The sequence below is a fragment of the Sparus aurata genome, chromosome 12, assembly GCF_900880675.1.
Source record: "Sparus aurata chromosome 12, fSpaAur1.1, whole genome shotgun sequence".
Classification (NCBI taxonomy): domain Eukaryota; kingdom Metazoa; phylum Chordata; class Actinopteri; order Spariformes; family Sparidae; genus Sparus; species Sparus aurata.
In genome coordinates this window covers 21140319-21155760 of record NC_044198.1, presented here as the reverse complement: position 1 = coordinate 21155760, position 15442 = coordinate 21140319, and the positions used below count along the sequence as shown (strand labels likewise).

Sequence of the window (15442 nt, the reverse complement as noted above, 5' to 3'; positions counted from 1 at the left end):
AAAAGGATGTAAAGTGCTGGAGGATTTATTTCTGCTAAGCTAACCAAATCATTGCGGGCATTTCAAGCAGAGGAGCTGTTTCATGGACACCGGGAAGTATATGTTAATTATTTGAAAACCTGCTGTTTGTACAGTCACAAAAAACCACACAGGCTTATGGTAAGCTTGGTAATAATAAGTGATTCTATCAAGGCCTGTAATAATGTGTTGGTTGGTGGTGTTGCACCATTTCCAGACGCTGGTAAGAACAATGGAAAATACATTTCTTCAGACATAAACATAGTCACATGAATTATTCTAACCTGCCTAATTTAACAAATATTCCAAAATCATGGCCCCTCCCTGCAGTAAATTCAACTTGGAAAGAAAGCAAGTATGTCAAACTATTTCTGTAAGTTGAACCAAGTTATGTTTGCTTGGTTTGTCACTTAAAGGAATGTGATTTAGGTTAGATTTTCAGTGCTATCGCTTATTGTGAGCCGCTTTCTATCGGTAATGCTGTGCTGATGATATAGTTTGGTTTAGCCACTTGGTTAGGGCTGTTGTGACTTATAATACTTGTTTTGGTCATAGCGCACGGCTGGAAATTATCCCAAAGTCTCTTTAAAAATCACTCAGTTTTGTCATCATAAACGCAGCTGGACATATCCTGATATACTATCAAAAATATTTCGTTTTGTCACCACAAACACATTGAAACACAGTGTTGAACTGTGCTCACTGGCTTGCTATCCCTCTTTGAACTTTGCCGCTTCAAAGGGCTGCTGAAACTCTAAAACTTTACCTTTTCAGAGTTTTCAAAGTGTTAACTGCGATATGTGAACTGGGTAATTTAGGGCTTTTTGTGTGCATGTACTCTTGTTTTCTGCCTTTTTGATTCACAGCTTGGTCATCAGCCGTTTGCTTGTCACTTAGCAACCCGCAGATGCTGTTGTGGTCTTAATGGACTTTTAAAGACCAGCTCCTCTCTCCCAGTGTGCAGATGTCCATCTTTTCACTGTTTACTGAAAGAGCCGACACAAACGCTCTTCGAGCTTTTACCTCTAGCGAACATCAACACAGTCGGCAGCTTTGTGCACTCAGCTGTCTTTCAGAACTTCAACAATGTAGTAGTGCACTAAGTAGTGTAGTGCTTCATGCATCATGAATGGGGAATTTTGGGTTAAATGTGCGGAATTATTATCGGGTATGATTATAAAATTATGATAAATAATAAGATCCAATTTACATTAGATGACCACAACTCTTGAAGACAGGCAAAGAACAATTTGTTTAAAAGGTACTAAACTGTCACTATGTTGTAGTCACACTTGTACAAGCTCGCTGTTATCACACCCGGTCCAGGCTGAAGGACCCCGAGTCTTTGCAAGGTCGGAGGCAACTGGTCGCTACTTTGCAGGGTTAGCAGCTAACTTACTTCATGTTCCTCAGATTGTGGAGTTAGCTGGCAAGCTTTGCATCGCAGCTGCTGGTGCTAATACTAGCAGGACCTCGCGTCACTGTTGTCAGTACGTTTACATGCACAGCTTAGTCGGATTACAGCCATAGTTCGACTATGCTCCTCAATCAGACAACTGCAATTGTTTACATGCCGGTGAGAAAATCTAATTATTGGGCCGAAGCATGTCATACCCCAGTACGATAGGTGGCGCTGTACCCGTTTCAACTAGTGGTAATAGAGCCACCTCCAGCCAGGGGCGGTTCTAGGAGGGGGGGCCAACAGGGGCCAGTGCCCCCGTAACTCTGAGTCTGGACCCCCCTGTGGCCCCCCCGACAGGGAGTCTGCATTAATAATACAATGACAGATTTCTTGCAATGATTTTGTTTTAAAGGGAAAGTCAGAAATAAAGTGTCTCAGCAGTTTACGACCCAATCAAAATTGCTGAAATTGTAAACACTGTATTGTCTGAATGAGGGATTTATCGTTTTTTTCCGGGCAGTATGTGCCCCCTAACCAAAAAGCCGGCCCCATCCTGGCCCCCCTATTACAACTGGTCTAGAACCGCCACTGCCTCCAGCTGACCTCTTTATGTCACCAGCAACAACAAACTCCTCCTCAGCATTCGAGAAAGATGGCGTACAAAGACCGAGACGAAGCTACATCTTTGTACATTTCGTTTATGGTGTACATGATAATTACACAAACTAGATGCATAATGGCGCTCTTGCTTGAATCCAATCTGATGGAACGTATACATGCAGGAGTAATGCGACTATCAATCGAATAATCTAGGTGTTTCTTCGACTATGAGAAATCCGATCCGGTTTGATTTTAGTCAGACTAAGGTGAATACATGCATCTTTAAAATCTGATCACAGTCGGACTAACCCAGTAATTTGGTTTTCTTGAGTGTCATGTAAACGCACTGAGTAGTGAGGAGAAGTTCTTTTGAGAACTTGGAGGCAGGCAGCCCCGAGGGGAAAATTATGGAGAAGAGCGAGAACAAAGGAAGATGCTGGAGCTTTGATTGTCTGGTCAGTACGGGGTCTGTCGCCCTGAACAATAGTAGCTCAATGCGGGCTCCCTTGGCAGTCTTTGCACCTAGGTGTGAGAACTGAGGAATTCTGGGGAACTGAGTTCAGCTCAGAGTCAATGTTTGAAATCCACAATGAACGACTTCATCTCTGGGTCCCAGTAGTAGGCTGTAAAACCCAAAGGCATGCACGTATGTGAGGAATGTCTGTGTGACTCCAAACATCTGACTCTCACCCCGCGAGGCCAAACACAGGCCAATTCACTGTGAATATAGTATGAGATTAGTGCGAGCTTCAAACACCGTAAATCTGAGCTATTTAACGTCCATTGAGCAGCAGGTATTCAGTAAACACTCAGAGGAGACATTCAAAATATTTTAGGATGTTGAGCTCGAAAGTGTCACCAGATATTGTGTCATAAACAGGTGGATTATAGTTTTTTGTAATTATGGCAATGCATTTAAATGTAAATGTAAACTGACTTTTTAAAGCATTTTAGCATCAGCAGAATGAAGAACTTACGTTTTCTCCTCCACACTGCAAGTCATAAACGTGGAAGAGAAAATAACTGTCATATCAGACTGTCAGGCTTAAAACCACATATTCAGTTTACCATCAAAGTAAAGCATAAAAAACTTAAAACACAAATGTTGCTGAGTGATTTTTTATTTATCAACTAATAGTTCGTCTATGACAGTGTCACATCGAGTCCCCCAGGCGATGGCTGATGTGAATGTACATTTTAATAGTCCTCACGTGTGTGTGCACGTGTTGTTGTGTACACTCTGACAGCGAGCGGAGACAGTGAATCACACTCTTTTTATTTCTTATAAATGTTTCCTGGCTGGCATTCAGGAAGCAGAGATGACCTTTTTCTTTGTGCTGCCTCCCTCCTGACTGCTCCCACCTTTCTCCTTCTGATCAGTATCCTTCCCCGGGGATCACATGCATCATCACTTGATTAGCTCAAAGTGCTGCTGAGGCCCGACCACAAAAGAGCCCTTGTGATTTCATGGTTAAATCGAGAACTCGTCCATCGGGACAAGTGGTTTGGGGGGGCATTTTGAAAATCTGGCCAGTCCATTTGAGTAATGACAGTAGAAGTCAACGATGGTCTCTTTGAACATTTTTCGATCATGATGAAAAGTCCTCCACGATAATTGATTGCCTCCTTTAAGGACAAGTGGCTGAAAGCTGCTGGAGGTATGATCACTCGAAACACTTTACAGTCCCAGGATACCCTCTGATGACTGAGGCCGACAAGAGTTTAGGCTTCAGCTGCGGGCTAAATGCTAATGTCGTGATGTGAAAATGCTCAAAATGGTAATGTTTACAGGTTGATATTGAGCTGGTTTACTGTTTGCCTTGTTCACCTTTTAAGTTTAATATGTAAGCCTGTTACATTTGCCAATTAGCTCTGAAACCAGTGTTATAATAATTACCCAAAACTCAGACTTACGGTAAAGTAAAAACACAGAGATATTGGTAACACTTTATGATAAACATCATTAATACATGGTAAATTAAACATTATCAACATTAACATTGCAACTTCATAACTACCAATCAAATTATGTTTACAGATGAACTAAACAGTATTTATTTGATATTTACAAAGTTTTATAAACAGTTTGCTTGACGAATGGTTTATAAAGTCATTCAATTACCATTTATTGATGATAACTAAATACAAAAAAAAACAAAAAAAAACACAGTTTTGCAAGAAGTTAGACACTCCTAAACATGTTGACCTGATGGTGGCATTAGATGAAAAGTTCCAAGATCACGACTGGAAAAAATTCTGAAATAAGTGGGAAAAAAACAAAATGTAAACAAAAACAATGAGTACAAGGTGTTTTTATTTTGCAATAAGTCAAATAAATAAAAAGGCAGCTGTAGCTCAGAAGGTAAAGTGGGTCGTCCAACAATTAGAAGGTCGCTGGCTCGAATCCCTGGCTCTCCTGGCTGCATGTCAAAGTGTCCTTGAGCTGAACACTAAATTGCTGCTGATGAGCAAGTTGGCCGCCCCTGCCATCAATGTATGAATGTGCGTGTGACCAGGTGAATGTGACAAGTGTCCCCAAGTGCTTTAGGCGGTCAGCGGACTGGAAATGCGCTGTAGAAATGCAAAAGTCCATTAAGCATCTTACTTTCCGGGTAATTGAGTCTTATATTTAGTGCGATGAGCTATTTCAGACTGGAGATTAGACAAATGTACCTGCTAAGGGTTTGGGGGTTTTTAAAGGGGGATGTGAATATCTGCACACATTTCTGATGTTGTCAAGACATTTTACCCAGAGACTTCAGGGTCGTGCCGGAGGGAAAACATCGGCCAATGTTGCCAACAAATTTAATTGGAAAGAAGATGAAGCTTGCGAGGTCGTTTGTGCACATGCTAATTTGTATGTCATAACAACACTATTTATGTGCTGTGTTAACAAGAGTTAACTTCACCATCCAAAGCCAATATCAGTTTTTAAGTTGTTATGATCCCAGCAAAATGTGAACTGTGTTATTTATACGCCGCTGGCTGAGAGTGGGTTGAAATCTGCCTCTGATCTCAAAAACTTCAAAAAACTGAGAAAAAAAGAGTTTCTCGGAGGAACACAATGGGATTAGTGAGTGTTTGTTTGGAACACGTTCTCAGCTCATTCGTCTTCCCGTCCGGCTGCTGATTGGTCGACTAAACGTGACGTTGAAATTTTGGTGACTGTCCTCAGGAGAGAAGGGTTCAGTACTTTCCAAAAGGTCAGCCATTTGTACTAATGCTGTGTTAGTAGAGTGCCCTTTTCTAAAAAGCATGCATGTCTAAAGTGAGTTGACCACCAGAGCGTCTGACTGGACATGAGGGCAGGAACTCGCCCTGCACATGGGAGTAAACCAGCCAGTGGAACCTGCTTCTCCATCTTTGGGTGGAGGTCTGATTATAGACTTATTTTTCTGTCTCATTAAAGCAATATTTAATCACAGGGGCATGATGTGGAGTGGACCAAAATGATCCTTTTCTAAAAAATTCATGCAGATCGCTCTACTTTTACTTTTAGACCTTTACAGCTCATCGAAATATGTCACCTCGCCTTCAACCTCCCCTTTTAATGAGATGCAAGAAAATCCCTTATTATTTAAAATTGTGCCTTTTTATTCAAGTCCTTAACAAAGAATATGACCCCGTCTCCCTCAGGTAGACCGTACACGCTTCCAAAACGTGTCCTCTTTGAGTAGTTTTACTTTTGGGACCACTGTCAATCAAATTGATGGACGGAAATATGAGGATAAATTATTTTTTGAATCCTGTCTGTGGTTGTCGACTAACCTTAAAGACCCTGGATTTAGGAGCAGAAATGTCATAATATTCTTAGTTATGTATCGTTTACATAACTAAGAATATGTATTACATCTTCTTTTTCTTTTTTCTTTTCTTTTGTTGCTACAGTAGCCCAGAATGGAAAGTTGTTAAAAAAATGAAGCCAATGCAGAGAAGTGCCAGAAACTGCAGTTCCTCGAATGGCCACTTGAGGCTGGCTCCAAAACAAAAGGTGATTTTTTTTATTTTACTTTAAGCTGTCTGCTCGGCCTCGCCTCAGCTACTTCCAGTCACTGATCTTCACTACTGGACCGTGTTTGCGGTTTTGAGAACCTTTTTGGAGAATTTTTAATGCAAATATCAGACAGATAATCTGTTTTTCCGTGCAGTTAATTGGAATAAAAGACCGGAGCGGAGAGACAAACGGTGGTGTTCTGGATAAACGAGCGACCCTGTTAGCTTTATCCAGCGGACAGCTGGCGGAGATGGGAAAGAGCCTCAATAAACACCCGGAGCCGAGGAGAGCACAGAGTTTATTTTTTTCAACTCTTAGGGATTTATTTCATGAACGCACAGAGAAGAGATTGGGGGAGGGGGAAAAAACACTGCAGGCACAAAGAAAGAAACTGAGTATATCCATATTTTAAAAAACAGGCTTCATTTGGCTGACTTAGCTACACCTGCACTGCATCCCTTTGCCTGTTTTTTGACACCTCTGGGTGATGTCTGTCCATATATACAGTCGAAGGGACAAAGCAAAGACTGGCTCTGGAGAGGGACTGTTGAGAGCATTTTTGGCTCCCTTAGCAGCTCAATCCCACTGAATCCTACACACTTGACCTTGGATCTTTTGTGCACTGACCTGTTATTTATACTGTATTGTATTACTTTATATCTTTGACACAGACTGTTTATGTCATTTTTCTTCCCAGCTGTAAATCTTGATCAGTTTTGGTATTCGAGTCAGCCCCCACGCCAGATTTTGACCTATAAAAAATTAACGTTATTCATGAATACACTGACGTGTTGGGGCATTGCTTGATTGATTCAAGTTTAAAAAAGTCTTCGCTTTAAGTGGACAACTGGGAAGCTGAACTAATCAATTTTTCAGCTTGCTGCCAAAAGCTGTTGTCAGAGTTACAAATGACCTGATGGATGAATGGACAGATTAGTTGAACTGCTCCCCTAACCAAACAATGGGAACACCAAGGATGTGGAGATAACCTCCAGTAAGACACCGAGGGGCGGCTTTACGGCTGGATATGTCAGAGAAGACTGACATTCTCCTCTTTCCATTATCAAACAGCTTTTAACACACAGGAACAAAAAATCTGAACGTTTCTCTCGGGGGAGAAAAAAGATGAGTGGGATTTCGAGGACTGCGTTGGAAACGTTTGTGAAATAGGACGCTGTGATATCTTCCATCACGCCAGCAGCTGGATGGTGATGAGGACTTATTCAGCCTCCGTGAGATGCCAGATAGATAGATAGATAGATAGATAGATAGATAGATAGATAGATAGATAGATAGATAGATAGATAACTGTATTAATCCCAGAGGGGGAAAATTGATTTATCATAGCAGCAGGTAATAATTTGATAGAGATTATTATTATAAATGACAATATTGTATAGACATATGCAAATTGACTGTTTGTACTGATGCACGAACATGTAAGCAGCATTTTACTATTTTAGCAGATTGCAGCATAATAATAAATGCACATGCTTTACACTGGCGGAAATTGTGTACCTCAGTGTGTGTGTGAGTAGTGAGCGTATATGAATGTGAGCTTTTTACATCCTCTCTGTTTTCAGATTTTTTTTCCTAGTACATATTTGTAAGAAGGTCAGTCACGGCACAGCTTAGGAGTCGAGCAGTTTTCAACCTGAGGGTCGGACCGAACCCAAAGATGACTTATCAGAGAGGAAAGCTGAGGTGAAGCTTTTGCCTCTTTTGTGAAATCTTGGATAATTGTGCCTGTAGCTTTCTAAATTAAACCACGTTTGCTGGAAATCCTTCACACTCAGAGACATCTACAACATAACAAGGTGCTCTTAGTAGCCACTTCCTTTCAGAAGATGGTAAATAGACTTCCACTTATACCACTCAAAGCACTTAACAACTAATGCCACATTTGTCCATTGCAATACACTGATGGCAGAAGCTGCAAGGCAAGGTGCCGACCTGCTTATCCGGAGGGATACAATGCTTTTCAAGCATAGTGCCCCTCTATAAATCCTCACTTAGCTATTTGTGGATTAGTGTCTTGCCCAAGGACGCTCAACATGCTGCCGCAGCTGGGTCACAAGAAGAATAGTTGTAAAGAGCTGGTTAATCTTTAAGCTAAAATGTTTTTGAATGTGAATATAGCTGTAGTGGATTTTAAAGTCTTGTATTTCCATCTTAAAATGTAGAGAACAGGTACCCAACTACAGCTCTTGAGTAAATGTACTTAGTTTCTATTTCTGGAGACTGCTCAGGACTGACGTTTCCTTCTGGACCGAGCTGTTTTTTTATACAGTTGGACGTCAGTTGTTATAATACCTGTTACATGACGGTTTCTGGAAAGTGGCACATCACTCCAGGCCGTCCTGTCACGCTGCTCGGCACTGATTTTTGAGTTCGATCCGGCGGTTTTAATTCAGATACATTTGCAGGAAAAAAAAATTCATTCAGCACGCCGCAAGAAAATAGGCCACATCACTGGAAAGAAAAGAGCTGAAAGGTTTGAAGGTTAACACAACACAGACGTGAGTTAAAAGTGAAGTGGGACAGAGAACAGGTGCTGTAAGTCTGTTGTTGCAGGCACAAACACGGTGAATCTGTTGTGTGTAATTGAGCCCTAATGATGTTCTTGTGATTCTTGTGATGGTTTCGCAGGGCTCGACTTCTGATTCCGAGAAGAAAGAAACACCTGACCTGAAACTGACCTTTTTCAAGGAAATTCTCCTCGACAACCGGAATGGAGCCCACCGTGGAAAACCGCTCAATACGTGTCCTTCAGAATAAAGAAAGAAGACAAAGTAGGAAAGAAAACCTTTTATTTACAGTGCAGGCTGTTACCAAGTCGAAGGCGAAACCCGCTATGTCACATCAATACATCCTCGTCACTCAAAGGCATTTATCTGCCTCATCCAACTTCCACAATTCAAAAGGAAAAGGAAAAATATTACTTTCGAAAAAGCACACAGTGATCCAGTGACACATTCAATGAATAGCGAGAGGCGATGAGCAAAGACGACTCGGCTCAGACTTTCTTTAGCCGTTTCTCCTGGAGCCCTGAATAGTCTGATCGATGCAAGACATAGTTTCCTCCTACAAATCACACGAGAAGAAAGAGGGAGTCTTGAAACTTTGTCGTCTTAAATTTCTCTTTCACAAGTTGTTTTTCCAGTTTGTCAGCACCTTTTTAATCACAGAGCCATGGAGACTGGAGTGGGCCATCTGCATCGTTTTCAGTTTTTCAATTTTTCAATTTTTCCAATTGTTGATTAATATCAACACATTTTAAAGGTGCAATACGTAAGAATTTGCCCCCTGTTTAAATATTTCTGCCAACACAGAGGCTAACTGCTAACTGCTGCTAACTGTATTCTGCCCTGTGACTATTATGTTACATTTAGATTGTTAGCTCAGTTAGCTGTGCAGCTAGCCGGGCAGTGTTTGTGTTTACATCGCTAGCCCAGAAACTTTGGACCACTGGGAGAAAGAGGTTTACAGTCACTGGGCCGGCTAGTTAGCATTTTAACTTTAGTAAATAAAGCTGCAAAACAGTAGAAAGACCTCTTTGAAATAATGTCAAAGCAGTTCTGCACATTGTGTATTTGGTTAAGTTCTTAATGTTTTAAACTAACTGCACCTTTAATGTTGGGGTTGGTAAAACTGTAGAAACCAGCAAGAGCAAGCTGAATTTTGATAGTTTCCAACAGAAAAAATCCAACCCAGCAGGGAGATTCACTATTGAAAGAGCAGATAAACGCTTATGTAAATTCCACAATCTCAGTATATAGGCGCAGCAGTTTTACTGCTGTGGGTGTGTGTTTTGTGCTAATAGTGTTAGCTTGACTAAGGGGTTGTGCTTTGTGCTAACGTGAGCTTCTACGGGAGTGTGCTGCTGTCGCTGTGGCTTTTTCTTGGGCTCATGGGCTGTGTGCTTTGTGAGTTAGAGTTAAGTTAGATACTCACCGTATTCAACTAGCCTTGAAAACACGCTAGTGATAGTTCTCCTTGTTGTCGAACTAGTATGAAATTATAAGAAAGTTCTGTTGCACTTTCACTGCCATTCTTGTACCAATAGCTTGCTAATAGCTTTAGCAATACATCTGCTAGCCTTGTGGAAGACTCAATCATGGTAAGCATGTAGGTAAGTTTGGTGGACAGACACTGATTTATTGACTGATGTCGGGATGTTTGTTTTTCTATAAATAAAACATAACATGCTGCCTGTCCGAGCTTTAAATAAGAGTCTGAAGCCTTGCTAGCAGGTCTGCAGGGCTGTACTTTGAGCTAAATGCTAACCTCAGAATGCTAACATGCTTTCATTTTCACAACATCTGAGGCGAATGGTAATGTCAGTAGTTCAGGACAAATTGAAACCAACCTGATGACTAAATTAAAATATAAAAAGTCGGGGGGAAATATGCAAAGCAAATTGAATTTATACTGATGAGAACACGAATGTCTGGACCAAATTTCACAGCAGTCATCCAACAGTTAATGAGATTTTCAGTCTGGACTGATGGACAGACGTTGTCAGAGCCAGACTGCTAGCATGGCTTCAAAAACTGTGATTAAAATACAAATTAAATTGTGGATGAAACGGAAGAAGAGAGCTGTGGGATTTATTATAGAGAGAGAAGCATAATACATTATTGAGAACTTTTAATACCGGATCCATTTTTACAAAAGGTAATAAATTAAATTATTGAATTCTCACGCTGTAAAGGTGGAATCAAATTATCATATGGCTTATTTGAATATGTTTTCCTAACCTTCTCTTCAACTTTTCCAATTAACGTAATAATACATACATACAAATTGGCTTCCTCACTTTTTAAATTACCTTTAAATGCGTCAGTGAATGAATTAAGTCAGGTGGCATCCACCTCCCATCTGAAAGAACAGTGGCCAACAAATAAATACTGCACTAGTGGCTAATCATTAGTAATTGTGGAAGCAATGGAATCAATTCACCACATCACACGCATCACACATCACACACACACACACACACCCACACTCACTCATGAACTGCCCCGGGACTTTTACTACAGTGCTTTGAAGACTGAAGAAGGGGAAGAAACATTCAGTAATCTCTTAAATACACCCACTTCTGTCTCTCCTCCCCTCTCGCTCTCCTCTTCATTGAGTTCCTCTCGGCTCGGCTCAGACCAGCCGGCAGACCCTCACATGTAAAGTAAAGCTGTTTTGGATCTTGGACTCATTGCTCAGCTATGCAGTAGAGAGGAGGATTAGCTCAGGCTGAGCACCACAGCGAGGATTGGGCATTTGGCCATTCATCCATCACCTGGCGGACAAACAATACCTCACTCTCTGTCTGTTGCACCTAAGGTCTCTTCTTCTCTCCCTTGTTCCTTCTCCCTTTCTCCCTCTTCCCCCTCTCTCTGTCAGCCATGACCCTTCTATCAGAGGACCAGTCTGTGAGGCCCCAGGCCTGCCGGGTCCCGGAGCCTGGCAAACACACTTCTTTGCACCAGTACTCAACAGACTACTCCAAAGGGGACTACATGGACAGTGTGGACAGTGCTGTGTTCGGAGCCGTGGAGCCCCCCAGGCGCTCTCGGGGACGCCTCATCCTCCACGGCCTGGTCATGTTCGGAAGGGAATTCTGCTACGCCGTGGAGGCAGCGTTCGTCACACCCGTGCTCCTGAGCGTGGGTCTTCCTCGCAGTCTGTACAGCTTGGTGTGGCTGATCAGCCCCATCCTGGGCTTCCTGCTGCAGCCCATCATCGGCTCGGCCAGCGACTACTGCCGCTCGTCGTGGGGCCGGCGGAGGCCTTACATCCTGGCTCTCGGCATCCTCATGCTGCTGGGAATCACCTTGTTCCTGAACGGGGATGCTGTCATCTCAGGTGAGGGAAACAGAGAACGAGAGGGGGAGGTACAGGTGTATTTTTACCTTTTGATTCAGAGGGATGAAGGGGAGTGAATGATCAGTTCTTTTAGAAGTTTACTGTAGCAGTTCACTGTCGAAATCTGACATCACCTTGATCTCATTTTGATGTTTGGGAATATGCAGAAGGATAATTATGACGAGCCAAGACAAACATTTAAGGTCTTTATGTTTCTGTCAGGTTTTGAGCACTAACCGGCTTTGCTGCCCCTTGAAGAACAACTTTTAGCTGCCATTTTGTTATCGGATTATGCTCACACTGATGCAATGATCCTAACTATTTATTTTGTGCTGTCAAGCTTCCCTCTCATCTCTTGGACTTTCACACTCAGGCTTTGAAGTCTATCACAGTCTTCTCGCTGGCAGATCCTGGCGGGGGGGGGGGGAGAGAGAGTGACAGATTTAACTTGTTAAATGTGTGGGCGTGAGGTCCCGAAATGCTCTTATGCTCACACTTTTAACTTGTGACTGAGGGTGAATGTGTGACTTGTTAGGGCCGTCTTGAGCCGATGCCCGCCGGCACAGACGGATGACGAGGCATGAGTGAGAGAATCGCAGGTTTGATGTAGGGGACGGCTGATAAGATTTGGTGAGGATTCGTCGGGCCTCCGGGCTGCATCACGAGAAGATCTCTGCACAAGAGAATCTCGAAGGGATTTGAGTTGGAAGCACTTTCACGAGCTGAGTCACCGCTGAAGACGGCCGTATTGTTACTACACCGAGCAGCTTCGCCCGATCAGTGTGAGGTTGTGGCCGTATTCAATGACCATTTTCTAGAGACAATTCAGTGAAAACTTTTAATGATGGAGCTTGAAACACATCACTCTGAATACCTCCCTCACATCGTTCTGTTGGAGGATAATTAGAGTAATCGTTGTGAGGGACACTGAATAGTGTAAAACCGTATTTTTAGCAGCGTCTCTGCACATTTTAGCGCTCACTCTGTGTTCCCGCGAAGTTTGAGGGAGCGTTTGGTTTGTGAGGTTCAGAGGTTTATTTCATCATGAAACCATACAATTATACAGGAGGACTAGTAAAACAAGACATTACTAGCGGCGTTTTTTTCAGCTACAGGCTGTAAATAATACAAAAGTTCTTATTAAAAAGGCTCCGGGCTTTGCTGTAATCATCGTAAAATGCTGTAAAGTATTTCTTTCTTCTGACGTACGCTGGGTAAGCCGATTACCTTCCTGTGTTCTCAGGGTTGTAGTGGATGCCGCGGGGAATCGTGTGACATAACGTTGGCATTGTTGTAAAAGCCCTCGGACCAACAGCTTCGTTTCGGAGTTTTCCCTCTGGTTGTAAATCGTGTCATTGTCTGAACATGCAGGGAAAAAAAAGGGCCTGTTGAGCCTCCATGCAAAACTGAGCGCAGAGCGACAGAGAGGTTTCATGATCTGTTGGAGGAGAAGTTCACCCAAAATAGAAATTGAGTCATTATCTTCTCAGCCGATGGAAGGTCATGAGAATTCCTGTCGTCGGCAAAACATTTCCGGAGCTTCGCAGCGAAACAGCGCGGCAACTGACGTAGACGGGGACTTGTTTTAAAAAGTAAAAAAAAAAACAACCAAAAAAACATAAATTGGCTCCATACAGCTTGCCTGAGGAGAATGCCGCAACCCTGTTTTGCTGTGAAGCTCCAGAAATGTGTGGTTGACTACGAAACTTCACAAGAACTTCAGTCGGCGTGGAGCTGAGAAGACGATGACTGAGATTTAAACGTTTGGGCGAACTTATCTTTTAATGTGATCTATTCTAAAGTTTTTAATGACCTTTTTCTGTTGTTCTCGCCTCACTGAACACTCGCGTCTTAAAAGGATCATTAAATTAATGTTGTAATTTTGTTGGAAATTGTTTGGCTCGTGCTATTTTGTTATCATCCTTCATTACTTTCTAAGACGGAGCGAGACCGCACTTTATAATCAAACAGCCAGGTTTCAAGATGTGATTGTTACCTGTCCGACGTAATTGGTTTTCTTGGTAAAAGGCCTCTTATCGCCTTTTCCGTTTCTTGTGAGGTGACAAATTAAATTGGCAAATGAAACTCCTCACAAGTTTAGTGAAAAAAAGAATGAACGACGGGGGGAGGCGTCGCGATGAAAGTCGTGTGCTCGATGAGTGATGAGATGTGTTGTTCTGTTGCAGCGCTGGTCACCGAAAGGTCGCTGAAGAGTATTTGGGCCATAGTGGTGGTGATGTTCGGCGTCGTGCTGTTCGACTTCGCCGCAGACTTCATCGACGGGCCCATCAAGGCTTACCTGTTCGATGTGTGCTCACATCAGGACAAGGAAAGAGGCCTGCACTACCACGCTCTCCTCACAGGTGTGTAATACAGCCCACCCAAACACACACACACACACACACACACACACACACACACACACACACTGTTGCTGTTTGTTAAATGCTTATTTCTGCATCTTTTCAATGCACATACTGAAGGATTTCGCTTTAAATTAACCAGCGTTTGTCATTTGTTTGGAGAGTTTAAGCGTTAACAGCGGCCTTGCAGATATTTTGTAGCTGACAAACTCGCATAACACATTCTGATGGTGTGTGACTTGCACTGGTGGGTGGAACAGCCCATACGGTGCTGTTGTCTGTGTGCTGTCTGCATGTTGAGCAGGACTGTGGGGGAAGTATGTACAGAATATTTCACGACACTTATTTTCCCTCTTGCCAAGAGTTGCCGAGAAGATTGACACCTCTCTCACATCAGTGTAGAGACGGTTAAGTTGGCTTAGCTTAGCATGAATACCAGGAGCGTCACCACTAAAGCTCACTCATGAATTGATTATTCGTTTAATCAAACAAACTTGGGAAGTTTCAATTGGCTGAAGGTTTGCAGGTCCAGTCCAAAAAGTTTTCTGGAGCTTCACAGCAAAACAGAGTTGCAGCATTCTCTGAAACCCTTGAAGTCGAGGGAGACGCCCAAAATGGCGCCATACAGCTCGCCCTGTGTAATCCAATTCACCGGGAGCGCCGGGGGGCAAAATTGAATTGAAAAGATGACATTTACATGCTTTAAAAAGCTGAAATCATCCGTAGCTACTCAGCTGAGATGGGTCCACGACCTTGACTGCTCATCGGGGGGGGATGGGGGAATATCATCTTTTCAAATCAATTTGGGATCTCGTGGCTTACACTGTACGAAGGCTTGCTGCAATGCTGCTTCACCGTGAAGTTCCAGAGATGTTTTTTGCCGGCGTCACCCAGCTCTTTCTCTGCATTATTGGGGAATAGATGATGACTACATTTGAATTTCTGGGTGAACCTATCCTTTAAATGTACCACGTATAAAAGCTGTACAGATCCGACATCTGCATTTAGATTGGTTCCCTATAAACTAACTTTCACTCTGCAGTTCTGTCGGCCAACGGGCACAAAATGTCTCGAGAAAATGAAGGCTGGCAGTCTGGCACCAATTCTATCTGATTTCGAGTCTCCATTATTGAGTAAATGGATGAAGAATATAACTTTTTCTTCCCGTGTTTTTGGGAGAAAATCCGACAGAGATCCATTTGC

At 42.7% G+C, this 15442-nt stretch overlaps 1 protein-coding gene across 1 annotated transcript in view; it reads left to right on the top strand.

Annotated features, from left to right (window-relative positions):
* The first annotated feature begins 5886 nt into the window (after window positions 1–5886).
* Window positions 5887–15442, top strand: part of slc45a2 (solute carrier family 45 member 2) — a 29192-nt gene continuing 19636 nt past the window's right edge. Inside the window, exons 1-4 of the mRNA XM_030435015.1 lie at window positions 5887–6011; window positions 8664–8806; window positions 11415–11876; window positions 14063–14239. Coding sequence (XP_030290875.1) covers window positions 8746–8806; window positions 11415–11876; window positions 14063–14239 — 700 coding nt within the window. The 5' untranslated portion in view covers window positions 5887–6011; window positions 8664–8745. The remainder of the gene's footprint in view (window positions 6012–8663; window positions 8807–11414; window positions 11877–14062; window positions 14240–15442) is intronic.